The sequence below is a fragment of the Rhinatrema bivittatum genome, chromosome 3 (genome assembly GCF_901001135.1).
Source record: "Rhinatrema bivittatum chromosome 3, aRhiBiv1.1, whole genome shotgun sequence".
NCBI classification, from domain to species: domain Eukaryota; kingdom Metazoa; phylum Chordata; class Amphibia; order Gymnophiona; family Rhinatrematidae; genus Rhinatrema; species Rhinatrema bivittatum.
This window is the reverse complement of record NC_042617.1, coordinates 585,076,045-585,103,620: the sequence shown is the minus strand read 5'-3', so window position 1 is coordinate 585,103,620 and position 27,576 is coordinate 585,076,045. Positions and strand designations below refer to the sequence as shown.

At 47.1% G+C, this 27,576-nt stretch overlaps 1 protein-coding gene across 9 annotated transcripts in view; it reads left to right on the top strand.

The window, feature by feature from the left end:
- The first annotated feature begins 1,312 nt into the window (after window positions 1–1,312).
- Window positions 1,313–27,576, top strand: part of SERAC1 (serine active site containing 1) — a 140,780-nt gene continuing 114,516 nt past the window's right edge. The window contains exons 1-6 of one of the 9 annotated variants that reach the window (XM_029596664.1): window positions 1,313–1,436; window positions 6,549–6,647; window positions 6,851–6,948; window positions 8,495–8,531; window positions 18,619–18,755; window positions 26,660–26,749. In XM_029596664.1, the coding sequence (XP_029452524.1) occupies window positions 6,858–6,948; window positions 8,495–8,531; window positions 18,619–18,755; window positions 26,660–26,749 (355 nt within the window). In that variant the 5' untranslated portion in view covers window positions 1,313–1,436; window positions 6,549–6,647; window positions 6,851–6,857. Of the gene's footprint in view, window positions 1,437–1,558; window positions 1,739–6,548; window positions 6,760–6,850; window positions 6,949–8,494; window positions 8,532–18,618; window positions 18,756–26,659; window positions 26,750–27,576 lie in introns of those variants that run through there. The other 8 variants (XM_029596662.1, XM_029596670.1, XM_029596665.1 and 5 more) reach the window with 8 other exon arrangements.

Genomic DNA, 27,576 nt, shown 5'->3' with positions numbered 1-27,576 from the left:
AGATTGTGAAGGAGTGTGTATATGTGTGAGACTGGGAGCTCGTGTGTATGAAAAAGGCATTGTGTGTAGGTGAGGGTGCGAGCCTGTGTGAAAGGATATTGTGTGTGTATGTGTATTAGAGAGAGAGCATGTGTGTGAGAGAGGGAGAGACAGAGGGAGCCTGTGTGAGGGGCAGTACTGAGAACGGGGTCAAACTCTGGGACTGGTGATAGAGGGGAAGGGGTTGAGCCTAGAGGTGGAGGGGAGAGATACTGGCAGGTGGAGGAGTTGGGGCCTGAGAGGGCAAAGTGGCCAGGGGAGTAGGGAGAGCGAGTGGAAGGGACACTCTTACAGTGAATTTCTAGGGAAATTCTGCTCAAAATATTTAAAATTCTGCATCTTTAAGTAATAACTTTTTTCTGTATTAATTTAAAATGTAATTACTTAAAGACTGTCATGTAAACTGTATTATTTTGACCAATATAAAGTTTGCAGAGTTTTCAGTTTTTGTGCGCAGAATTCCCCTGGAGAAATGGAAACCGAAGTATAGCACCTGCCACACTCCCAGCATCTGCAATAATGGACACAAACTAATCTGTATAATGTTACACCCATGTTATGGACACACACACCCACACACAAGAAACCCTGTCTATGAAAAGGCAACACTGCAACTATTCAATCAGGCCCTAACCACTGATCCACTTCCTATTAGACAAACAGAGCAAGCCAAGCTGCTATCGATCCCCACTCACAAATAATGGTAAAGCTACACCAATAAATATTATAAAAAGGCTGATGAACAGAATACCACCTAGCAATTAAAAACTCGTAATCATGATTAAAAATTGTCCAAGTATCAAAATATTTCTAAACAGCAGCTATCACATAATACCCAATAATTAAAATGACAGGCAAGAAAACGAAACTTAAAAAGCCGCCTTTACTTAGCCTCTCCTACTCCTGTCCCTTGCCGACCGCTAGGGGCTGCTGAAGCTCTGTCCTCAGTCAGTCACACACACTCACACTCACGTGCATACATGCTGTCAATCACACATGCACGCGCTCTCGCTCTCGCGGTGCACGAGACGCACAAATTCTTTCACTAACTGCTGCCGTTCTGTCCAGGCAAAAACGGCAGCAGTGTTTAAAAAAAACAAACAAACCCTCAAACCTGTCTCATCTCTTCCTTGTTCATTAAATATAAAGCCCCGACCCCCCTCAAGACTCTCCCGTGGTATGGGGGAGGGGGAGGTACGAACTTCCGCTCCCGGGCCGTCGGCTGCCAGTAACCAAAATGGCGCCGGCGGTCCTTTGCCCTTACCACATGATAGGGTAGCCCTTGTCACGTGGTGAGGGCAAAGGACTGCCGGCGCCATTTTGATTACTGGCAGCCGACGGCCCGGGAGCGGGAGCTCGTTCCCGGGCCCACCCCACTCGACCACCAGGGACCTTGGGTGAGTCTTGGGGGGGGGGTTTAATTAATTAATTTATTTAAACACTGCTGCCATTCTTGCCTGGAGGGAACGGCAGCAGTGTTAGTGGAAGAATTTGTGCGTCTCGTGCGCCACCGGGACCCCGGAAAACCGCGACACGCCGGTTGAGAATCGCTAGGCTAGCAGACTGTACTATACACCGTTATGCACTTGCTAGCTAACAGATAACAGACTGTCAAGGCTTATAAAGTGAGAGGCATGGTGGCTTCAGTGGTTCACCTTTGGGCCGCCTCGGTTGAAGATGTCTGCAAAGCTGTGGCTTGGTCAGTTGTGAAGATCTTTATTTCCCTTTGCTTCCTACCATCTGCTTAGCATGCCAGGCCCTGACAGTCTTAGACGAGCAGTTTTTTTGCTGGGCCTGCTCGCCCAGTAGTCCTCGCTCCACCAGTGGGGTCGGGTTGCTTTTTTCAAAATTGCTCTGCTGAGCCCGTAGCTTGGGACTCTCCACATATTATGGCCAAAGCAACCCTGCTTGTCAGCAGAAAAATCAGGTTTTCTTACCAGTAAACAGAGTTTTATGTAGACAGTGGGATGACTTAGCCATGCTTAATACCCACCTGCGCCCTGGAGATTTGACTACCTTGCTAAAGCCAAGCTCTGAAAAAGATTGAGAGGCTGACATAGGGAAGCACACTGTATGTGTTCAGTAAACTTTTACTGAGCTTTGAGAGATGGATCTGTTCAGCGCCATCAACTGACATCACCCTGTCACGGATGTGAGCCCTTGGGCTATGGCATGGTTGATGCAGTCTAGTAGGGGAACCCTTCTAGGCCCATGCCAACAGCTGGCGGACACGCCCCTTACTGCGGCTGGAGCTTCACCTATACCAGCCCTGTTCCCCACAGGATACGCTTTTCAGTTCCAGGAGCCAGCAGGGCTTAGCTGAGTGTCCCTAAAGGAGCAGTCAGAGAGAGTCCAGGTATGGGCAGTGGTCAGGGTTGGCAGCGAGGAAACATCCTTGTACGAGCTGAGGTCGGGGCAGGCAGAGTTCAAAGAGAAACCAGTGGCCGTAGCAGAAGTCAGTACCAAATGGCAGGCAAGAGAGTAGCTTGGGTCCGAAGCAGAGGTCAGTACCAGGTGGCAGACAGAGACAATCGGACAGAACAAGACATGGGGGCCAGGACACAGGCAGGGTGGATAGGCAAGTCAGAACAAGGCAGAGAAGCGACAAGGAACAATGGGAAGACAAGGAGGCAAGGCACAGGATCCAACAGCAATACACACTGCAAGGCAGAGGGACCTATTGCTGAGCTGTTGAGCTAGAGTGCGGCTGGGGTTTAAAATACCCAGCTGCGCTGGAGCCATCTGGGAGTGCTGCAAAGGGTTGTCCCACCACGTAGCCTTGAAATGTGGCAGAAGCGCATGCACACCTACGGGGAGGCACAGTGAGTGCAACAAGGCAGAAGATGGAGTCTCTGCCACAGGAGAATCCCAGGGTGGCCCGGAACATTACAGCCCCATTTTTCATAGTTAATTCATCCAGCTGTCTAGGGAGCACTCTGTTTACAGGCAAGCAAACCTGCTTTATCTAGATAAAGTTATGCACCTAGGTATATTCAGCAGCAGATTTATGAGTGTATGTTAGGGAATAGTTACATAACTTCACCTAAATATTTTTGTCTCTTATTGAATATGAATCTTAGTCTTTTTTATGTTGATATTTGGCTCTATGATCTATTGTAATGGTTATAATCCGGTTCATCTAAGAAACAAGAAAAGGCCTTCTATCTGGACACAATGGCGTTACCATTGTACGGCTCAGTTTCCCCACCTGGGCTCTGAAGGTTAGTTAACTCCAAGGCATTCTCAGCCAGCATAGGTTTTGATTATTAACTCCAAGGCATTCTCAGCCAGCATAGGTTTGATTATTAATGCCAGGAAGCTGACCGCTTCAGCCAAAAAAAAAAGAAAAGGGGGATTAATTGCATTATAACTGGAATTATAAAAAAAGAATTATAACTGGATAAATTATATAACTGGATAAATTATATAACTGGATAAATTATAAAAAAAGAAAAGGGGGATTGATTGCATTATAACTGGAATTATAAAAAAAGAATTATAACTGGAATTATAAAAAAAGAAAAGGGGGATTGATTGCATTAAAACTGGAACACCATTCTCACCTCCATAAACCAGCTCCTCACTGACATGCACCTAGCCCTCAATCCGCAAAAAACTGAACTCCTCCTCGTCTCCTCTAGACATGCTGCCGCACCCACTCTCTCCACTCTCCATTCCCCCAACTTTCTCTCCGACACAAGAAACTTGGGTGTTATACTTGATAACCAACTAACATTCAAACCATACATCAAATCTATCCTTAGCAGCTGCTATTTCATACTTCAAACCCTCAAAAAACTCAAACCCCTTCTCTACTTCTCCGATTTCCGCATGGTACTCCAATCCATAATTTTCTCAAAAATTGATTACTGTAACGCCCTCCTACTTGGACTCCCTTCTAGCCACATCAAACCTCTACAACTCCTCCAAAACGCTACTGCACGCATCCTCACCAATGTCAATAAGAAAGACCACATAACTCCCACCCTCATTGATCTCCACTGGCTTCCCATTCACTCACGAATTATTTACAAGACCCTCACCCTCATCCACAAAAGTATTACTAATGAACACTGCAACTGGCTAAACCCACCCTTCCTCCCTCGTACCTCCACAAGACCCACCCGTGCTTCCCTCCGTGGAACCCTTATCCCCCCCTCCATAAAATCCACTAGACTCATTTCCACCACCAATAGAGCCCTTTCCCTTGCAGGCCCCTCCCTCTGGAACTCTATGCCTCTTAATCTACGTACCGAAACCTCCACACCTACTTTCAAGAAGAAACTCAAAACCTGGCTTTTCCTCCAAGCATACCCCCACTCTTCATCATCTTCACCAACTAACACGCTAGCCCAACCATCATCCCTCTCCAACACCCCCCTTTCAGGACCTACACCCAACACCCTCCCCCTCTAAAGTTTCCTACATCTCCTGTATATAACCAGTGTACAACTTCTGTATATATATCCAGTGTACAACTTCTGTATATAACCATTGTACATATTTCTTCCTCGAATCCCTATTCACATTTCATCCCCATGCATCTGTTTGCACCCTCCCCCTGCCCCCCCTTTGTATCGACCCCCCCCCCCTCATCCCTCCCCAGTTACTTAGTTATTTGTTCTGTTACTGCGTTTTTACGTTATACACCGTTCTCTGTAAAGGCTATGCCTATATACTTTCTGTTGTAAGTTACTTGTGAACCGGCACGATGTGCAAACGGTTGCCGGTATATAAAATTAAATAAATAAATAAATAAATAAAATTATTCAGACAATGACAAAATCACTATTGGACTGAGGTCTGGGGGGGCAATCATTAACCCCAATACAGAATGGGACAGAACGCCAATAAAAATCCTGCACTCTGAGTTCTGCAGAATTCATGTGCACAGAAACACCCTTAATAATGAATGCAAAGTAGAATTAAGACGCTTCCCCCTACTGCTCCCCATACAAAAAAGAATATTCAAATTCTGGTGTCACCTGAATAACACCAACACAAACTCCTTCCACTGTCAGGCTCTTTGTAAAGTAACATAAAACCCTGGGGGGAAAAAAACACACTTGGCACTTATGTAGCAAACCTGCCATACCAATCCAGCACCAACAGCCAGACCTTAAAACAACCTGGCTTACGAAAAGACCGCAATGCAAATATTGTAACATGCCCTAGAACACCAATATACCTCCTATTGGAAGGAACAGATTGGAAAACAGACCAAACAGAACTGCTAAGATCCCTACACAGAAAATGAACACTAGCAGAATACTTCACCTAAGTCACAAATCCAAAAAAGCAGGCAGACCCTCACCAAATGCAGGATAAGTGATTACAGACTAGAAATCGAAAGATGCAGACAAAACCCTGAAATGGAAACCCCTAGAAGCTATTGGAGAAGTAGTAATAGAAATGCATTACTTCCTGTGCTGTGCACGATACAAAGATATCAGAGATGCACATTTTCCAAAGCTGACAAAGACTTCCCATAAGAATAGGCCGGAAAAATTCTTTATATTCCCGGGGAAAGAGGAGAAAAAGCAGCTATAGCAGCAAAATATGCCATCAGGCCAGAAACAAAACCAACCTGACCAGGGACAATACACAGCAGCATCAAAACCTGAGAAATGTCCCTGATGCTGTACCTGCTGAATCATGTACTCCTATTTGACTTATTTTGTAACCTTTTCCCCTTTTCTTCTTACCCGTTTGCTTTAATCATTCTATATATTACTTTGGCAACATGCAAAATTATGTCAAAGTTATTTAAATCTGATTGAAATTTTATCACAAAGTCTTGCAATGAATGAAATGTCTGATAGCCATTCTGTACCAGCTAACAAACCTTCCCTGCCTCCTTTTACTGCTGTTGAGTTGGGGCTTGTACCCGTCAGAAGATAGACTGTGAAGGAAGGTCCTTAGCATGTTTTTGATCAGGAAAGTAAAGTTTTGTGGCATTGGTACATTTTGAGGAAGTAGAAGGGATGTGTTTGGCTACTTCCAAGTCCTCCTTGTAATTATGGAGTCGGGAGGAGTTTTTATTCAGTATTTTATTTTTGACCTGGCAGTTTTCTCTTGCTCCTTTGGATTTTCAGTTCAATTGGGAATCAGGGCTGGGATCTTGCATTTCTGTTTTATATCACCTCCCAAACCACAGTAGTCCAGTCATTGCAGCAACGGTTTTCAGTCCGGGACCATACACAGAGGCTCCCTCCAGAGCCCTGTAATGTTAGGTCCTGAATCCTGATGACTCGATTCCCTTCCACACGCAGGGGTTGTGAATACCGCCTCCATAATATCTCCAGCCCTGGGAGCGGCAGACCTAATCTGGGATTGATCCCAGGTCCCTCCTTATGGCACTACAAAGCAGCACTGCCACAGGGTCAGCCTATTATTCAGTATTTGATTTGCTTTCTTAAGGCTTTAAGACCTGCATGCAGTTAGAAGGATCTGTTGTGGATTTTTTTCTATTTTTCTTAAGTAAGTGCTACTCTTCTGTTTATCTGCAGCGGATCCTCAGCATAGCATAGCACAGCTAGCAAGAAGGAAGGGACCTGCTATCTGCTGCTGTCCCAGGACAGCCTGCGCGGACTCTGCGAGGAGCCAAGGTCAGAGAATATTGCCTGAGATACGGCGAAGAGATGTGATGTAAGAGAAGATATATACGTAGCTACTACAGTTACATGAAATTCCCCGCCCCATGGGGCCCAATTTTACGAGGTAGTGACCACTTATGAGCACTAATCCCTAAGAGGGGCTTCAGCCAGAGACGTTTACATTAAGGTTCTAATTTGATTGCATTCTTCTGCAGACACAATATGTCGCTGGCAGCTTATTGTCTGGTCTGCTGCAGAAGAATAGGAACCGCTGATCCAGCTACAAAAAATGGCCTCAAGTGGAAAAATCTCAGTAAGTATCGCCATCTCATGAGACTGAATTAGCCAGAGACTGTGCTGAAGGATGTCAGCACAAGAGAGCTTCTCTTCTCGTGCCTAACCTCTTGCTGCAGGGAACAGAGCCCCCTCTTGTTTGGGTTGTATGCAGTGAAAGTGGCACCCGCCCCGAGTGTTAATCAAAAAGGGGTGGCACGCAGAGCAATGAAAATATTGTACTTTTGTTATCCTGAGCAATTTTAAATGACATTAGAAATTAGAAATAGATTTGTGAGACCTTTGGACAGATTTGCCTTCCCTGTATGCCCTGCATCACTACTCTCCCTCTGTGGATTCTAGTGACCTATGCACTTTATACAAGTTTTACCATGACAAGGTGATCTTGCGCACCCCATCCTAAGATTTTGCCCCCTCACCCCACCAAATTGGTCCCCTAATTCTGAATGAGGTTTGATTCACCTATCCTTCAGAAAGAAACTGAAAACCTGGCTGTTCGCCCAAGCATCCAGCTGAAGAAGCCTCTCTCAACCTTTATTAACTCTCTCACATACCCACCCTCTCCCTACTCCCCCACACGTTACCTCCCCTGTTCTGATAACACCTGCCTGAGATACCTCTCCAGCCGAATTCAGCAACCTTATGTTAATTTCCATTTGTTCATTTACTTTTGTCTCGTTACCATTTTGGTACTCTCCAGTTGTATTATTTTGAAATCTTTCCTTTCTTCCAAAGCCCATGTTTATTCCCCTTGTTCAATGTAACTTTTTTACCTTCTATATATTGTTAATTGGTTCTCCCCAAGTTTCATTGTAAACCAGTACGATAAGACCTCGTCTTGACCATCGGTATAGTAAAAGAATTTAAATAAATTTAAATAAAATCTATTCTTTGAAAGTAAAGAGAATAAATGAATAATAATTAGCTGTAGGCTAGCTCTCCCTACTGGCAGCTATAGAAAGGTAGTGCTGGAACAAGGAGGAGATATGCACACCACCTTCTGCCCCTGGGCAGGGGGGACATAGGGGTTAAGGGAGTAGGAGCAAGGGGGGCCAGGGTTAGGGAACATTTTTTCTGATATTAGGACTTCAGGGTGAGAGGGAGAGCAGTTCAGCTGTTACTTCTTAAAACATCGGGACTTCAGGACGGGGGCAAGGAGATTAGGCTAGCAGAGTACTTTTTCTAACACGAGAACTTGGTGGGGGCAGGGAGATCAGGCCAATGGGAACTTTTTTCTGTCGTGGGAATGTGGTGGTGGTGGTGGTAAGGGAATTGGGATGACCAGGAAGAACTGGTGAGCTGGCTGGTCAGATTTAGGCTTGCTTTTGCTGCGCCCAGATTCAGGAAACTAGCTCTGAAAATCAAAGCTGTCTTCCCCAACCCTGGCCTATTCTCAGAAACCAAGCCTGCCCAGAATTTGGAGGGCTAAAGTTTACCACCGATGGAAATTTAGAGGGATAAATGTAGCCACTTAAGCCCAGTAAGCTTTCGAAGACTTTGATCTAGCTCTCTGACTAGATCCCTTTGAAAACGAACCTGTTTTCATTTTGTTCTTATATTTGCAGGAAAAATCACAAAGATTACTGGATCCCTTTTTCTTGGGTAAGTTCTGCCATTATCCAGTGAAGTCGTCAGGTAGAGTAAAACGTCAGGTGTTGACTGGGGGGGGGAAGTAAGATGTGCTGACCGATCTTCTCTTAAGAACATAAGAAATGTCATGTTGAATCAGACCAAGGTCCTTCCAGTCCAGCATCCTGTTTCAGACAGCGGCCAATCCGTGTCACAAGTCCCTGATAGATTTCCTTTTTGGGATCTATTTCTTTTCCACCAGGAATTTGTCCAAACCGTTTAAAACACCACTGTTCTAGTTGTCTTGACTATGTCCTTTGCTAACAAATTTCACAGCTTCATTACCCAGCGAGTGAAAAAAAATATTTTGTTTTAAATCTGCTGGTTGTTAGTTTCTTGGAAGGTACCCTTGCTTTGGAATTATTTGAAAAGGTAAAAAATCATTCCCTGTTTACCCCTTCTACCCCTTTCATGATTTTATAAACCTTTAACGTTTCCCCTCTGTTTCTTTTTCTAAGCCGATGAGCTCTAATCTGTTTATTCTTTCTTTATAGGGAAGGCTTTCCTTGCCCTTTATCATATTTGTCGGCTTTCTCTACACCTTTTCTAGTTCCACTATGTCTCTCTTCAAATGAGGTGACCAGAACTGCACACAGTATTCAGGTTTTGGTTGCCCCATGGATTGATACAAAGGCATCATTCCCTGTACGTACCCGGATCAGTCCAGACTCCTGGGTTTTTCCCCCCCTCTAGCAGATGGAGACAGAGAAGTTTTCAAAACAAAACTCTGCCTTATATAGGATGGTGCCACCTACAGTCCGGCAGTATTTCTCTGTCTCCAGCAGATGGTGGAGATGCTTATTGGAGTTTGTCAGAGTTAAGAGTTTTATGAGTGTTTAGATAGGTTTAGGACTGTAAAACTTTTTTACTTTGATTTACAAAAAAAAAAAAAAAAGTTTTCTGTCCTGAGCCTTCCAGGGGGTTTGTAAGGTCCTGAGGGGACCATCCCCCTGGTTTCAGAGGTAGCTGAAGTACAGGGTTGAGGACCCGATTGCCAGCTCTACTAGCTACTGGGGGTGATACCGGGGAGCCCGGCTCACTCCCCCCAGTAGGTCCAGGACCCGGAGGCAATTGCAAGTATCTGTGTTACCAAAAAAAAAGTGAATTTTATTTTTTCTGTGCCGGTTAAGCTCTCCCTTCCCTTCCGATCGCAGGGGGATATTTTTTGTGCCGTTTCGCCGCGTTTCAGGGGGTATCGATTTTATTTTCTTTCTTTTTCTGCCCGGTTCTCCGCGGGAGCGCATCTGTCGCGTGACAATCTCTGCACAAATTGCCTCTTCGGGGAGAGGGGGCCACCGTGACACCAGGGAGGGTCGTAGTTCGGGTCCAGTCGGTCACAGGCATGTTCGGGGAGCTGCAGCCCCCTGTCCCTGATATCTTATTAGCATTCTTATTAGTTCCTGATACAACCCATAAGATATCTTTATTGTATAAAATGCCACAGTTCTATGTATATAGTTCTCTTCACACCCTGTTGCAGTTTATGATGTTTATTTAACCTTGCCCGTTCTATGTCAAACGCATCTTTTGCGCAAGTTACTGTTATAATGTAAACCGATGTGATATCTTTGATGAATTTCGGTATATAAAAAACAATAAATAAATAACTAAATAAATCTTCCCGCGAAATGCGGGAACGGGCGTCATTTTGCGCTTGCTGGGGGCAGAGGTTCCCAGAGCGGGCGCCATTTTGCCTCCACGGAGGTCAGCGGTCTCAGCAGTACAGGGAGCAGAGGATCTCCCGCCGAGTTTATCACCACAGCGGAAGGTCCCTGAGAGGGACAACACCGCGGATAAGGGCTGACAGGGTCCTGCGCCTGTCCCTGTAGGGGATACAGACGATTCGTCTTCTGAGTCTTCATTTTCGTCAGATTTTGTTCTATTCATGCATAAGGCCTTTAAGGCCCAGAAGGCGGGAAAAAAGAGGTCTCTCATCATGGACCCTGAGGTCAGGTCCCAGAAGCGAGCTAACCCCGGCCTAGACGTGGGTCCGTCCTCGGGACAGCGGTCTCTCAACCTACGGACCCCTTGCCCGGATATGGATTCCTCCGCGGATTCAGAATGCCAGGAGGACGGGGATCTGCCTTCCCAGCCCCCGAGAGGGGTTGAGGGTGATGCCGGTCTGCGGGGTTCCCATGGGGCGGACGGAGACGATTTGATGGTGGTCCGCCTCTTTCGATGAAATGAACTAGGTCCACTCATTCCAGCTATTATGGGGGAATTGGGCATTCCTCTCCCCCAGGAAGAATCTTGTTTAGGGGCTACGAACCCAGTGGTGTTGGGCCTGAGGGTTCCCCCCTCGTCCTTCCCATTTCATTTTCCTGCCACGGATTTGCTCTTCAAGGAGTGGGTCACTCCGGATTTGGGACTTAAGGAGGCAAAAGCGATGGATAAGCTCTATTCTCTGTCGGAGGAAGCGTTGGAGCTTTTACGAGTTTCTAAGGTGGATGCCATGGTAGCGGTCATGAAAAAGACCACCATTCCAGTTACTGGGGGTATGGCCCTTAAAGACCTTCAGGACTGCAAACTGGAGATCCAGCTGAAGAAGATCTTTGAGGTCTCTGCGCTTAGCATCCATGCGGCAATGTGCAGCAATATTTCTTTGAGGGCAGGTCTGCGTTGGGTGCAGCAGCTCCTGGCGAATGAGTCACTCTCTCAAAAGGAAGCATTTAGGCGGGGTGACTTGAGGCAGTGATTGCCTATAGTGCGCATGCCTTTTATGATCTACTTCGTACGTCCGCCAGAACCATGGTGTCGGCCATGTCAGTGAGGCAGCTGTTGTGGTTACGCAACTGGGCAGCGGATGTGTCCTCTAAATCTCAATTGGGCTTTTTACCGTTTAAGGGCAAGCTGCTTTTCGGAAAAGAACTGGAGGATCTAATACAGTCCTTGTGTGAGAACAAAGTGCATAGGTTGCCCGAGGATAGGCCGAAGTCCAGAGGTGGCTTGGCTGCCAGGTCGCGATTTAGAGGTGGTTGGAGGCCTCGGACCTCTCAGGGGTCTGGTTCGTCCTTTCGACACAATGCCAACAGACATATTCTCAGTCCTTTCGGGGGCGACGTTTTGGTCGGCCTGGCACGGGCCAGGGCACGTCAGCCAGAAAGCCTTCCCAATGATGGACGGACGGTCCATTCCTCGGTTCCCATAGTGGGGGGCAGGCTGTCTCTGTTTCATGAGGAGTGGGCCAAAATCACTTCGGATCAGTAGGTCCTATCCGTGATAAGTCATGGTTACACGTTAGATTTTGCATGCTGTCCCGACAACGGTTCCTGGTCTCTCCATGCGGTCATGCAACAAAGCGCCAGGCAGTACAGGAGACGCTGCAACGTCTTCTCGACCTTGGCGCCATCGTTCCGGTTCCTCCGGAGCTTCGAAGAGGTCGTTACTCCATTTACTTCGTGGTGCCGAAGAAAGAAGTGACCTTTCGGCCTATTCTCAATCTCAAGTGGGTGAACAAGTGTCTGCGGATTTCCCGTTTCCGCATGGAGACACTTCGGTCAGTCATTGCGTCTGTCAGGGGGAATTTCTGGCATCTCTGGATCTGACGGAGGCATACTTACACATCGGGATCCGGACCGATCATCAGAGGTTCCTGCAGTTTTCCTTCTTGGGGCGTCACTACCAGTTTCAGGCTCTGCCGTTTGGTCTGACTACCGCACCCAGGACATTCACCAAAGGTATCGTGGTGGTAGCAGCGCAACTCCGCAGGGAAGGATTGTTAGTACATCCGTACCTGGATGATTGGCTGATTCGGGCGAAATCTGAGTTGTTTTTCCAGGAGGCGATAGACCGGGTACTTCAATTGCTGAAAACCCTCAGCTGGGTAGTCAACATATCCAAGAATCCACTTGTTTATCCAAGCATTTGGCACTGAAGTTCCCTAGTGTCATGCTAAAGGTAGATACAACCATCTGCCTTGTTTTAATATAATCATGCGGCGTGTGTGTTTTGTTTCCAATGTATTAACGTTTTACAGTTCTGTTGATATTATAGATATGCTGTGTTTGTGAATTTATTTTATGGATGCATTTTATTATTTATCTCGAACATGCTATGCATGAGCATGGAATACAAGCTTTTAAAATAAATAAAATTAGGAGTCACCACCTGGGACCCAAGAGTTCTTGTGAAATCCTCTGCTCAGTGTGTGGCAGCAGTCAGAAAAGCAGAGTGTTAGAAATTATTTGGAGAGGAATGGAGGTTATAAAGGAAAATTAGCTTCTTACCTGATAATTTTCATTCCTGTAGTACCATGGATCAGTCCAGACTCCAAAGGACACTTATACCTAGCTAAAGTTCATGTAGACTCATTCAAATCATTTATGGATAATCTACAGCTAGTTGACGCTTGGAGACTTAGTTGACACTTGGAGACTTAACCTTTTTCAACTTATTAGCTAATTAACTAATTTGCCTGCCTTTTTTTCCTCCTTCAAAGTACTCTTGTCGTACTATTTCTAGAGAATATGCAATCCGTTTGGATTCCAACCTGTGAAGTTCCTCCCTTGCTTTGATAAGTTGATTGAGTGTAATCTGAGAATTATTAGAGTGCTTGTCCATGAGTAGGGATATGGTGCTCCTAAGTTAGCTACGTCTCCTCCTTTTTCTTTTTAAGGAAGGAAGAGCGAGATATAAATAGACCACGTATATAGACTTTAAAGCAATCCCATACTATGAGTGGGGATGAAACAGAATTAGCGTTAATGTGAAAAAAATCTTGGATTGCAGATGCTGTAACTTTGGTGAAAGAAATATCCTGGAGTATGACATCATTAAGATGCCAGAAACATCTCCCTTGAATCAGCAACTAAGGAGTGTATATCAAGAGATATAGGGGCATGATCTGACCAAGAAATAATTCCCACTTCAGCATGCAAGACATTATGAAATAATGATTTATCAATTAAAAGATAGTCAATTCTAGAATAAAAATCGTGGAGTTTAGAGTAGAAAGGCCGATTGGGGTATAGAGTACTAGCATTAGCTCTCACTGCTCCTTTTTCAGAATATTAATAAATATGTAAACACCACAGGTCCCAGTACAAATCCCCGAGGCACGCTGCATGATCAGAAAGGAAGGGGTGGATTTTAGCAGTGTCAGAGGCAAAAACAACACGCTTTAACTGTTTCAGATTTGAGTATAGTCTCAAAGATGACTCCCAAGTGTATAAGCTGAGAGAACTAGGACGATGAGTGCTATCCACAGAGATGAAAAATGAGTGGAAGGGAGTTTGGGAGGAAAGGCTAGATGCTCCGTCTTTCCATGTTGGGAGTAATTTTCAAGGCTATTTATACACATAAAACACAGGTGTATGTGTATAAATGGCTTGTTATAAAATTACACAAGGGTTGTATGCATAAAAGTATGCCCATAATCTGCTTTCATGCATGTTTTTATGCATGCAAAAGAGACTTTCTGGGGGCAGAGTTGGGATTTATACACATACTTTTGATTGTGAAAAAAAGATATGCATGCACAAGTTACGTCATGCAAAGATCAGATATAACTTTGTATGGATTAGTTTGTGTGCATACTTGGAGATGATCTTCAAAGTAAATTTATGCACATATTTTCACTCTGAAAATTGGCATAACTGATGTGTTTTAGAAATGCATAAGTTATGTAGGTTATTATAAACTTAGTCTCCCTAAGTTTAAGGTGGTGGTGGTGGTGGAACATCCAGGCAGTGATGCCAGAATACCTGACATCACTGCCTGGATGTCGTGAGCTTAAAAATGTTACTGAAACCGTGGGAGGAGATTGGAGTGTAGAAAAGAGAAGAGGTCCTAGGACAGAGCTTTGAGGCACTTACTGACTGACAGTGGAATAGCAATGGAGGAAGAACCACCGGAGAATACAGTAAAAGCTCAATGGAAGAGGTAAGAAGGAAAGCAAGAGAGTGGAGCCCCAAAATCGAGTACAGCATGTCAAGGAGTAGTCTGATCATTGGCGTCAAAAGAAATATGAGGATTATGTAAAGGCCCTTGGCTATGAAGAAGTCAATGAAGATTTTGGCAAAAGCAGTTTCTGTGGAATATGGAGGACAAAAAGCTAGACTTGAACAGATCTGTAACGGCTTGACATGAAAGAAAGTCAAAACAGAGGAGATGAATGTGAAAGGAAGGCGAGAGAGAATGATAGCAATGCAAGTAGGGTTCAGCGAAGGATTTTTTTTTTCAGTTTATTCTTTATTGGTTTTTAGCAAAACAAAACATTTCATTTAACTATATAGTTTAAATCTATTAAGCTAGGCATTGATAACAAAAGAAAAAATATACAGCGCAATATATAAGATTTACTGTACACCTTCCAAATCCACAATATAGGAGCCTCTAAGTTAAAATTCACACACAGGAGTTGTTTTTGGTCACTGAGATCTAAGCTTGGTATTTGTTTCTTAACATTTCCCTGTAAATGCTTAATTACCCTCCAGGGGAATAGATGCACGTTCATTGACACCTCCCATTTGTAAACGTTTGCTAAGGATACATCTAGGGAGGCTTCTGGTGTAAGTTAGGAAGTATTCTGTCCAAGGTATATTGGAGGTTTTTTGGCAGCAGGTTAGCACATTAACTTTATTTTCCTAGTGAAGGATTTTTGAGGGGTGGTGTGATCCCATCCTGTTTGAAGGAAGAGGGAACAGTTGCAGTGACAAGTGATAGACTGAGGATGGTTATTGCAGGGGAGATAGATCTGAGGTCAGAAGAACAAGTCATAAGTCTGGAGGAGGAAAGAAAGATGGGCAGTTTTTCCTGTGATTTCAGAGAAGGAAGAAAGTGTGGCAAGGGGTCAAAGGAAAGGGAGGGGAGCGAAGATCCTGTCGTCCAGGAACATTCTGCAAAGTAGGTGCAGGAACACTGGAAGCAAACTCGGGAGGTGAATCAAGGTGGGGATTTGGCCTGCCTTGCAGGATGGAGAAGAAACTGCCTCATCAGCAGACTCTGGCAAGGTTGTACAGGAGAAATGAAATCATATTTGTTGCGTAGGAGGTGGATCCTTGGGCTGAGGTGGGTTTGACGCAACCCAAAGGCGAGGGCCTATGGATCCCCACATTCAGCAGGCGGAATGGGCTAAAGCTGGAGGCCACTGGAGCTTCACCTGTACCAGCCCACGTTCCCCTCAGGTTGAGCCTTCGGGTGCCGGGGCTGGCAGGACTTAGGCGGGCCTCAAAGTTAAGTACAGGTAGTAGATGGCTCAGCCCAGAGACAGCAGCCAGCAGATGGCGTGGTCCTATCCTGGAAGGGATATGGAACAGGAACTGAAGGTGCCTGAGCAAAGGAAGGCCGAAGCCTTAATAATCCATGTCCAGAGAATAGGGACAGAGGCGTCACTGTCCAGCTTGAATGGAAGCTGGTGGCACTTGGAAGGTGTAGCAAGCAACGTGGAACTCTGGACTCAAGAAACTCTGAGGCGAAGTCGTTTGTAGCAATGGTCAAGGCACGGAGAAGGCAGGCATGGTCAGACGTAGCAATGGTCAATGCACGGAGAAGGCAGGTGTGGTCAGACGTAGCAGTGGTCAGGCTTGGAGAAGGCAGGTGAGGTCAGGCGTGTACCAATGGTCAGAACCAGGAAGTCAGTCAGCACACAGACGAGACGAACAAGGAACAGGAACCAGGAACTTGGAGAAACAGAAACACAAAGCAAGGCTCACAGAGAAGCAACGAGTACAAGGAAACCTGGAACAGGAGACCAAGGAGACCTGTTGCAAAGGCAACGCTTCAGTGCGAGGCCTGAGCATTTAAGCAATGAGGGAATTGATGTCAGCATCCGGGTCTGCGGCCAGGTTCCCGCCGGGACCAGCGGCATCTCTCCGAAAACCCCGCGGAGAGGCCCGACGGATGGAGGCATCCTGGCTGGAGGTCCCGGGAAACGGAGCAGGCCCAGAGGTGCTGGCGGAAGTCCAAGGTCGGGACTGGCGGCCCACCGCCGCCAGCGACGAGGAGCTGGAGCCCGAAGCTTGTGTAGAGAGGTGAGAGGGCCGCACCGCGGGGCTGCCGCGGGGGCGGCGAGCGTAACAATATTGGAAAGGATGCAAGGGTCAATAGCCTAGATATTTCTAAAGGTTTGGTGGTGACTGGAAGGATGGTCATCAGATGATGGTCAGATAGGGGAAAGGGGCGGGTTGGGGTGTGTGGTCTGGACAGGGGTGGGCCAAGTCAATGGCATTAGCCTCTGTCCTGGGGAAGCGCGTGCCAGCAGCTGGCCTGCGTGCAGAGTCTACTGATGCTCCAAAGGAGCAGCAAGGTAAACAATAAATTGTAATAGGTAGGGGTCAGGGAGAAGAGGGGAAAATGTAGGAAGGTTAGATTAGGGGTATAGGGATGTTCCCTCCCAGTCTGCTCCTTCATTGGGATATCGTATTTTATAACATGCACACGGCAGCGCGCGCATGTTATAAAATCGGCGCATCCATGAGCATGCGCGGGGAACCTCGCACACATGGACGCGTGCGCGCTCCTTTTAAAATTGACCCCTTAGTGTACATCAATATTAGCCTACTGTGCTCCAATAAAAACGTGTCCTTCAAAATAAAAGGATTCATTGGAAGCAGCAGCATGCTATAGATTTCTGAAAACTTCTGGACGCTGTGTCCGCTGGTTTTGTTCCTAGTTCTCTGGGGGGTTTTTGTCCTAATATCGCTAGTTTATGATGCTTTCACATTTGTTTCCTGGAACAAAATGACACAAATCTTAGTATGTTCATACCCTTTTAAAAATTGCTTTTCTTGAGATGACTCTTCAGCTATTCAGACTGTATTCCTAGCTTACACGTGTCAATGAGGTTCAGCACAGCAGGGCCTGATTTACTAAGATTCAATAGTGGAAGAGGATAAATAAGATGAGCATTAAATATATATTAATTTGCCAAAATGAAATAAAAATAAGAATGTGAAGGGTGCATCTTAATAGTTTTATGAGTTTTAACTGCCAACTGTAGGAATAACTACAACATCTATGTTTTATTACTTAGAGTATAATTTTTATTTAGGATCAGACAGAACAAGGAACCTCTTAGATTTGTCTACATTCAGTTATTTCTTTATTAAGGATGTTTAATCAATTAAATATAATTTCCTAGGTATAACAAGGTATATATATAGCAATTGCTTTTGTGATTCAAGACACATAGTTTCTCACAGTTTCTAAATCAGCACCACAGTCGATCAAAAATATGCCCAGATTTGTCTGATTCACAAATATCCCAGGCTAACCCCCTGATTACTAAGGACCAGTTCTCTAAGCTTCTCAGCATAATTAGGAGTTACAGGCTCCTAATTATGGATAAACAGTCAGATTGAAGCTCTGTGCAACCTCTCTCTCTCTCTCTAGGCAAGGAGTGTTTCCATGCTAATAGCTGTGCAGGGATACCTGCTCAATGTCTTTCTCCAAACGCAAGGATGTAGGGCTGCCCCTAGGAGCTTGAGCAAAGATGCAGCCTTTGTGTAGAAATCTTCCCCTCTGTTGCTGCTACCCTCAGGTGTTAATGACTGTGGTCAGTTGCAGCTTCTCTGATGGTGACAGACTGTTCTGCTGGCAGCTCAGGTGGTGATAGTTCTGCTGCTGCCTGCAACCTGGAATTTTACTTACTTTATAGGAAGTAAACAGGCATTGTGCATGCACATGGATAAGTGCCAAGCAAAGCTTTGGATTGGAGGATTCCTTTCTTCTTTTTTTTTTTTTTTAATGGAGAAGTGAAGCATTCATCTTGGCATAGATGACCACAAAGTCTTAGCAGTGCTTAGAGATAAGCAACATCCAATCTGTGTTGAATTCTTTGTTTCAGGCAAGGCCAGAGGTAAACAGTTTTGGGGACTTGTCAAACAGTTTATAACCTTTTTTTCTGAAATGTCTGCGTTTCCCAAGTTTTAAAATATAGTGGAAAATTCAAAGCCCTTGCTGTTCTTCCATTTTTGTTTAGTTCAGAGAAAACTGGCTCTTGGCCTAACTCAGATTTGCGACCTATTCTGCATCTACATAACTGATTTATAGAAAAGATTTTGTCTTGCACTACTTTAAAGCAAGAGCAAGTGATGCTTTGCTTATGTGGTTCTTGCCTTAGGGGCTGTGTGTTTATTACGTATGAGATTTTGACCCTGAAGAAGTCTGTGGTCCTCGATACACGAGCGGTGCAACAGGAGAAACTGAAGTCCTACATTTATGTGCATGCAGTTTCTGCAGAGAAGAATGAACACCCAGGTAAGCTGATATATATAAAAGAAGGCATACACCACACAGATCTTTAAGATCTGCCAACAAAGCTTTGCTTACCGTTCCTTCATTAAATACTGCTCACTTAACATCAGTACGGGAAAGAGTAATTTCTATAGCAGACCCAAGCACATGGAACACTTTACCAACTGAGCTATGGCTTGAGTCAGATTTTAGGAATTTTAAAAAGGGACTGAAGACTTGGCTCTTTTAGCGAGCTTTTGCAGCAAACCCTTAGAGTAATTATTAATATGATTTAAGCTCTATGCCATGTGATTGTATTTTTTAGATGTTTTGAACAAATGTTTTTTGCTTGCCAACTTTTAGAATAATTTTAATAAGATTTAAGTTTTATTTTATTTAATTTGTATTTTAGATGTTTTAAGGTTATTTAATTTTATTGTATATTTGAGTATGTGAATATCCTATAGATATAAACATATTGTACACCGTTGTGATGTAACTATGAATGACGGTATAAAAATATTTTAAATAAATAAATAAAGCAAAGGAGGGGTGGTGCAGAGATTGGCATTGTGCTTTGTGGCATTAGGTGGGGGTCAGGCTCAGGAGCAGCCTTGGGTCACCCATGCCTTTGGATCAGCAGCAGCCGATGTAGAACAGAGATATTGAACTCCAGTGCTTGAGTGCTGCGCAAAGCTTTGGTTTTCAGAATAACCAAACTATGCAGATTAACCCAGTTCTTGGACCAAATGTATTTCAGGATAAACCCTGAATATCCATTCTGGAAATCCTGAAAAGCAGAACTCTTTGCAGCACTGGATTCATCATCCCTGATGTCCAAAGTGAAGAGATTGTCCTAATCTGTACCTGGGGGGAGGGGAGCAAACTTGAAGGCAGTTTCTGGGAAGAGTAAAGCTGAAGGCAACACTGAAATAAAACATTCTTGGTGTAGTCCCTATATTATTCTCCAGAAATATTCAGCGAATCTATCATTACTCATTCATTGCTTCCTAAACTGGCACCTGCAATGTAACTATTGCATGGGTCACTGCTTCTTTTTTTTTTTTTTATTCTCCGGTTTCCACCTGCCCCTTTGGGCTTCAAGCTCAATGAGAACCAAGTCTAGGATCTGAACCTTAGCCTTCATTCACAGCTATTTATTTATTTATTTATTTATTTAACATTTTTATATACCGACGTTCTGGTAACAATGTTACCAATCACTTCGGTTTACATAGAACTTAGAAATGACTTAACACGAATGTCTTACAGAGAACAGGGAAACTATGGAACTTGGACAACATTGAATTGAATAAATAATAACTTATACAATATACAATATATACAATTTTAACTAGCAGAATTCCTATAAATTAGGTTAATCATGTAACAAGTGGTTGAAGATTGGCAGGAGGGAAATTCAGATTAATTCAAGGATTATTAAGCAATGTGGGATAAAGAGATCATTAACCAGGCAGGAAAAGTGATATAAAAGATCAGTTCAGGTGTAGGCTTGTGTGAAAAGCCAGGTTTTGAGTCTTTTTTTGAATGTGATGGGGCATTGTTCGAGCCTAAGGTCTGCGGGGAGAGAGTTCCATTGGTTAGGACCTGCTGTGGAGAAGGCTCTTTTGTTGGAAGATATTTTGAATGGAGGTATTTTTAGCGAACCTTTATGTGCAGATCTCAGTGGACGGGAGGATGAGTGTAGTTGCAAAGGTATCCTGAGGTCAAGGTGTGATGTTTTGTAGATAGATTTATGGATGGTAGAGAGTGTTTTGTAGAGGATTCTATATTTTATAGGGAGCCAATGGAGATTCTTTAGAATTGGCGTAATGTGGTCCCTTTTTTTGGCTTTAGTTAGAATCCTAGCGGTGGCATTTTGGAGCATTTGTCGAGGTTTTAGGGCAATAGCTGGGAGCCCAAGTAAAAGAGAATTGCAGTAATCAATTTTTGAGAATAAGATTTACTATTTACTATTTCCCTGTACGTACCAGGATCAGTCCAGGACACCTGGGTTGTGACTCCGCACCAGTAGATGGAGACAGACTAAAACTTGTAGGCGGAGCATATATGCCCCTGTGCCAGTCACAGCCCCTCAGTCTTACTCTGTCTCCAGTAGGTGGTGCAGGTCCGGTCACAGCCCTGTCGGGCCTGATTCTGGTTGTTAGTCAGGTTCGCTTTTTGGGTTTTATTTTCTATTAGGCCTATTTGGTTTTTTTCTGTAAATTGGGTTTTTTGTTTAATTTGGTTAATTTTAGTCCCGGTTGCCCTGCCTCCCTGGGGAGTTGAGAGGTCCTGAGGGGACTACCCTCCCCAGGTGGAGGCCGCTGCTAGGGTTGAGGACCCGGCTGGACTAGTAGCAGCGTCAGGGGTGACACCGGGGAGCCCGGTTCACTCACCCCTGCAGGACAGAGGGCTTTTCAGTACCAGGGACAGCGTTTTCTGTAAAAAAAAAAAAAAAAAAAAAAAAAAAAAGTGTTTGACTTTTGTTTCTGTCGGCTCTCCGTTGCCTGGCGTTGCGCTCCGTCCCGTCCCGCTCGGGGGGGGGGCGTCGTCGGCAGGGGGGAGGTCGCCGATTTCGCCGCGGTGATTTTTTTCTTTTTCTTCAGCGCCCCTCAGTGTTTTTCGGCGCGTCCTTTGTTTTCCCGCGATTTTCTCGATGCCGCGCGGCTCGCAGTGCAGGGCCTGCGGCTCGGCACGCGTCTCTCCCGGGACGGCCTTTGCTCGGCCTGCGTCCCGGGAGACGAGGGATCATCGGGGGCACCTCGGGGGACCCGTTCCCGGGTGGCACGATCGCCGTCGCAGGGGGGAGGGGCCCCTGACAGGCCTCCTGGTTCTTTCCCGGTTTCCGCGGGAGTGGCGGCCATTTTGTCCACCGGCCGGGTAGTCTCACGCGAAACGGTGGAGGCCTCGGTTTTGCCCCCTGAGCTCTCCCCGCAGTGGGGTGCGGCGGGGGAGGCCCCCTCGGAGGGGCCCCGGTCCCAGGGGACTTCGGAAATCGATTCTTCGGATTCGGGCGAGCTCTCAGAGGATTTAGCGCTTTGCTGCGCAAGGTGCTCCGATATAGGCGAAGCAAGCGCAGTCGGGGGGACGCCTCGCGCGCTCAGGTCCACCGGTCCCCGCCGAAGAAAAAGCCGGCCAGGAGGACGGCGAAGGTCGCCCAGGCCGCGGGCCGGAGCAAGCGGCTTCCGCGAGGGGTGCCGCAGGGCTCGGAGTCCGAAGAATCCGCCGAGGCGGACACGGAGGCCTCTGAGGAACCCCTGCCGGGAGCCGGGAAGGCAGCGTCAGATGGCTCCGCGCAGCTCGCTACGGGGAAAAGAGCACAGGCCGTCGATGGGGATGACCCCAAGGTGGTGCGTTTGTTCCTTAGGGAGGAGCTGTCGCCGCTTATCCCGGCCATTCTCCAGGAGCTGCGGATTGATGCCCCTCCGGTGGTGGTCCGCCAGGAGGCAAATATGGATCCTGTCCTGCTCGGGCTCACAGGGCCGGCGGTTGCTTTTCCTTTTCATTTTTTCGTCCACGGATATCTTCTTCAAGGAATGGGATACTCTGGAGTTGGATTTGAAGGTCAGCAAGGCCATGGACAAGCCTTACCCTTTGCCGGAGGACGCGCTGGAGCTCCTCCGGCTCCCAAAAGTGGATTCGGCGGTGTCCGCTGTCACGAAGAGGTCTAACATCCCGGTCACGGGAGCGACAGCCCTCCGGGATATTCAAGACCGGAAGTTGGAGGTTCAACTCAAAAAGATTTTCGAGGTCTCTGTCCTAGGAGTGCGGGCCGCCATGTGCACGAATTTTGCTATGCGGGCTAGTCTGCGCTGGGCTCCAGTCCTTCAGGCGAATGCAGGTCTCTCTGCAGAGGAAGCTTCTCAAGCAGACAGGTTGGAGGCAGCCATTGCCTATGGGGCCGATGCGCTCCATGATCTGCTGCGCACCTCAGCTCACTCCATGGTGGCAGCGGTGTCGGCGCGTCGTCTTCTTTGGCTGCGCAACTGGGCAGCGGATGGCTCTTCCAAGGCTCACCTCGGGGCATTGCCATTTAAAGGGAAATTGCTATTTGACAAGGAGTTAGATGATTTGTTGGTTTCCCTGGGTGAGAATCGAGCGTTTAAGCTGCCGGAGGATAGGGCCCGTCCGCGATCTTCCTTCTCAGGCAGAGCCCGGTTCCGGGGGCCCAGGAAGTCCAGACCGCAAAGATCCTCTGGATCCTCATATAGGTCGTCCTGCTCGCGGAACGCTCAGTGGCAGCAGTCCTTTCGAGGCAAGCGTTTTGGCCGGCAAGGAGGGGCTCCGTCGGGTGCGGGGGCCAAGCCTTCTCAATGAAGTCCGGCCGGCCCATCCCTCCTCGTGGCCTCGGCACGTTGTCCCAAACGTGGGGGCGCGTCTCTCCTTCTTTCTCGAGGAATGGGCCAGCATGACGTCGGATCAGTGGGTCCTCGACGTGATAAGACACGGCTACGAGTTAGACCAAGAAAGACGGCTCTTTCCGCCCCATTCTGGATCTGAAGGGAGTCATCAGATGCCTTCGGGTCCCTCACTTCAAGATGGAGACCATTCGTTCCGTGATCGCGTCAGTGCGCCCCGGCGAATTCCTGGCGTCCCTAGACCTCACAGAAGCATACCTTCATGTAGGCATCCATCTAGCTTTTCAGCGGTTCCTGCGGTTTTGCATTCTGCGCAGGCACTTCCAGTTCCGGGCGCTCCCGTTCGGCCTAGCGACAGCGCCTCGGACATTCACGAAAGTGATGGTGGTCGTGGCGGCGCAGTTGCGGCGGGAAGGCCTGCTGGTTCACCCTTACCTCGACGATTGGCTAATCCAAGCGCAGTCTCAGAGTCTGTGTCGGCAGGCGGTGACCAGGGGGTTACAGCTCTTGCAGTCCCTGGGCTGGGTGGTCAACTACAACAGAGTCATCTCGAACCTTCTCAGTCCTTGGAGTATCTTGGAGCCCTTTTCGACACGAAGCGAGGCAAGGTGATTCTCTCTCAGGAACGGATATGCAAACTGCAGTCTCAGGTGCTGCGTCTTCTGTCGCTACACCGGCCACGAGTCTGCGATTACCTGACGGTTCTGGGGTCTATGGCATCCACTCTGGCGTTAGCCCCTTGGGCGTTCGCTCATCTACGACCGCTGCAGTCCTCATTGCTTTCCCGCTGGAAACCGGTTTCCAAGGATTTTTATCTACCTCTCCCTCTCGAGGGTCAGGCGCGAGCCAGCCTGAGCTGGTGGCGGGATTCCAAGCATCTCTCCTGTGGAGTGTCCATTCTGGTGCCCGACTGGACGGTGGTGACCACGGATGCCAGTCTTTCCGGCTGGGGGGCAGTGTGCCAAGGGAAGTCGGTTCAGGGTCTGTGGTCAGAGTCGCAGACCCGGTGGTCTATCAACCGGCTGGAGACCAGAACGGTCCGTCTGGCGCTGCATGCTTTTCTACCCCTAGTACGCGGACAGGCGGTCCGGGTATTGTCGGACAACGCTACCACCGTGGCTTACATCAATTGCCAGGGCGGGGCAAGAAGTCCTCTAGTGGCGGAGGAGGCGTGGCTCTTAATGCTCTGGGCAGAGCGGCATCTCAGCCATCTCGCTGCGTCCCACATTGCAGGAGTCGACAACGTCCAGGCGGATTTTCTCAGCCGTCACCGTCTGGATCCCGGAGAGTGGGAGCTGGCGGAAGAGGCGTTTCTCTTCATCTGCAAGACTTGGGGAACGCCCCACGTGGATCTGATGGCCACGTGGCACAGCGCAAAGGCTCCGAGATTTTACAGTCGACGTCGCTAAAGGGGCGCAGAGGGAGTCGACGCGTTGGTGCTTCCCTGGCCGGCGGATGTGCTTCTGTATGTGTTCCCACCGTGGCCCATGATCGGCAAGATTCTGCGGCGCATAGACTTGCACCCGTCCAACGTGATCATGGTGGCGCCGGAGTGGCCGCGCCGTCCCTGGTTTGCGGACTTAGTCCAGTTGTCGGTGGCCGCCCCCCTTCGCCTTCAGGGGTTCGCGGGGCTTTCTTCGGCAGGGCCCCGTCTGTTTGGAGGATGCGGATCACTTCTGTCTCGCGGCATGGCTTTGAGAGGTACCGGTTGAAAAGAAAAGGCTACTCGGATGCGGTCGTTACTACGTTGCTGAGATCCCGAAAACAGTCTACTTCCCTGGCTTATGTTCGGGTCTGGGTAGTGTTTGAAGAATGGTGCGTGGAGCGGGGTCTGAATCCCACTTCCGCTTCTATTTCTGATATTTTGGCGTTTCTCCAGGCGGGGCTCGCCAAAGGTTTAGCGTGCAATTCCCTTCGGGTCCAAGTGGCGGCGCTTGGGTGCTTGCGAGGTGAGGTCCGGGGAGTCTCTCTGGCTCTCCACCCAGATATCTCCCGCTTTCTTAGGGGGGCTAAGCACCTCCGTCCTCCGTTGCGGCCCCTTGCCCGTCTTGGAACCTCAACTGGGTACTCTCAGCCTTATGCTCAGCGCCGTTTGAGCCCCTGAAACGTTATACGCTCAAGGATCTCACGTTGAAGACCGTATTCCTGGTGGCGATTGCATCAGCCAGTCGTGTTTCAGAATTACAGGCGTTGTTCTGTAGGGAGCCCTTCTTGCGCATCTCCGATTCGGGGGTTTCCTTGCGGACGGTTCCCTCCTTCCTTCCTAAGGTCGTGTCGTCGTTCCATTTGAATCAGTCGATTGAACTTCCCGCTTTCATGTTTGGGGAGTCTTCGGACCCGAAAACGAAAGACTTGGGAAAACTAGATGTGCGGAGGTCCCTTCTTCGCTATCTAGAGGTTACTAATCCGTATCGGGTGACGGATCATCTGTTTGTGTTGACTTCGGGTCCAAAGAAAGGTGCTGCGGTGTCCCGCACGACAATTGCCCGTTGGCTCAAGGAAGCCATTGGTTCTGCGTATCTTCTGCGTGGAAAATCGCCGCCAGTGGGTCTTCGGGCTCATTCGACGCGGTCTCACGCTGCGTCTTGGGCGGAATCTTCTCAGGTGTCGCCTCAAGAGATTTGCAGGGCGGCTACCTGGAAGTCGTTGCATACCTTCTTTAAACATTACCGGTTGGATGTTCAGGCTACTGAAGCTGGGGGTTTTGGAGAGAGGGTACTCCGAGCGGGACTCTCTGCTTCCCACCCTCGGTAAGTTGGCTCTGGTACATCCCAGGTGTCCTGGACTGATCCTGGTACGTACAGGGAAAGGAAAATTAGTTTCTTACCTGATAATTTTCGTTCCTGTAGTACCAAGGATCAGTCCAGGATCCCGCCCACAGTGCTGCGCTATAGTAATGAAGAGTCCGCTCTTTATTGTTTCTTTCACTACGCTGACCCTTCTTGAGTTGCTCTCCCGGTTTGGGAGTCTACGCTGACCCTTCTTGAGTTGCTCTCCCGGTTTGGGAGTCTGGTTTCGGTAGGGGTGTTGGATTTCTTTCGTTTCCCTACCAAGTTTGTATGGTTAGTTATGGTTGCCTTTTTGGCTTTTGTCTACTTTGACATTACGTATGACTGAGGGGCTGTGACTGGCACAGGGGCATATATGCTCCGCCCACAAGTTTTAGTCTGTCTCCATCTACTGGTGCGGAGTCACAACCCAGGTGTCCTGGACTGATCCTTGGTACTACAGGAACGAAAATTATCAGGTAAGAAACTAATTTTCCTTTATTTACTATTTACTATTTATTTACTATTTTACATCCCCTGCCAGTCATTGCAGTGATAGATTAGACCCTGAATCCATCCAGTAGGTGTAGCCATTGTGGAATGACTATGACTCGCGCTCTCCTCAGAGCCTTCAGCAATGGCCAATCCAGGGGGTGGAAGACCTGAACCAGAAATCAAATCCAGCTCTCTCTTCCTGGCAATATGCAGCAACCTGGCATTGTGTTTTTAATTATTAGTATTATCATGATTTGTATAGCACATACCGGATCCAGAATAAGTATTTGCTGTTTTGTTACAGGGATCACAAACAAGGCAAGAAAGCATCTGCACCGAGCCGTGAGGAAGGCTATAGAAGCTTCCGCAAGGTTTCTCCACAAGCCATTCAATGGTATGTATGAGTGTAAAGCCTCTCTTGAATAGTATTGTTCGACAGAATCATAGAACATGACAACAGATAAATACCATTCGGTCCATCCAGTCTGTCCATCTACATTCTTCTTCCCTTAGAAATCCCCTGTGCTTATCCCATGTTTTCTTGAATTCTGAAGCTGTTCTTTCTCTACCACTACCATAGGGAGGACAGTCAGTGTCCACAAACAGGGCTGAATTAACCATGAAACATTGATGATGTCATCCAACAGTGCCAAACGGACTATTCTCTCTAAGCTCATAGAGCTTTTGCGAGAATTCCCATGTAGGCATTTCCTCATGAGCCCTTTGGTACCCTATCTCTCTGTAACATTTTTCTTCAATCTTAATTTATTTGTAAACCTTTCATAAGAACATAAGAAAATGCCATACTGGGTCAGACCAAGGGTCCATCAAGCCCAGCATCCTGTTTCCAACAGTGGCCAATCCAAGTCACAAGTACCTGGCAATTACCCAAAAACTAAGTCTATTCCATGTAACCATTTCTAGTAATAGCAGTGGCTATTTTCTAAGCCAACTTAATTAATAGCAGGTAATGGACTTCTCCTCCAAGAAATTATCCAATCCTTTTTTAAACACAGCTACACTAACTGCACTAACAGAAGGGGGACCAAAATGATAAGGGGAATGGAACAGCTCCCCTATGAGGAAAGACTAAAGAGGTTAGGACTTTTCAGCTTGGAGAAGAGACGACTGAGGGGGGATATGATAGAGGTGTTTAAAATCATGAGAGGTCTAGAACGGGTAGATGTGAATCTGTTATTTACTCTTTCGGATAGTAGAAAG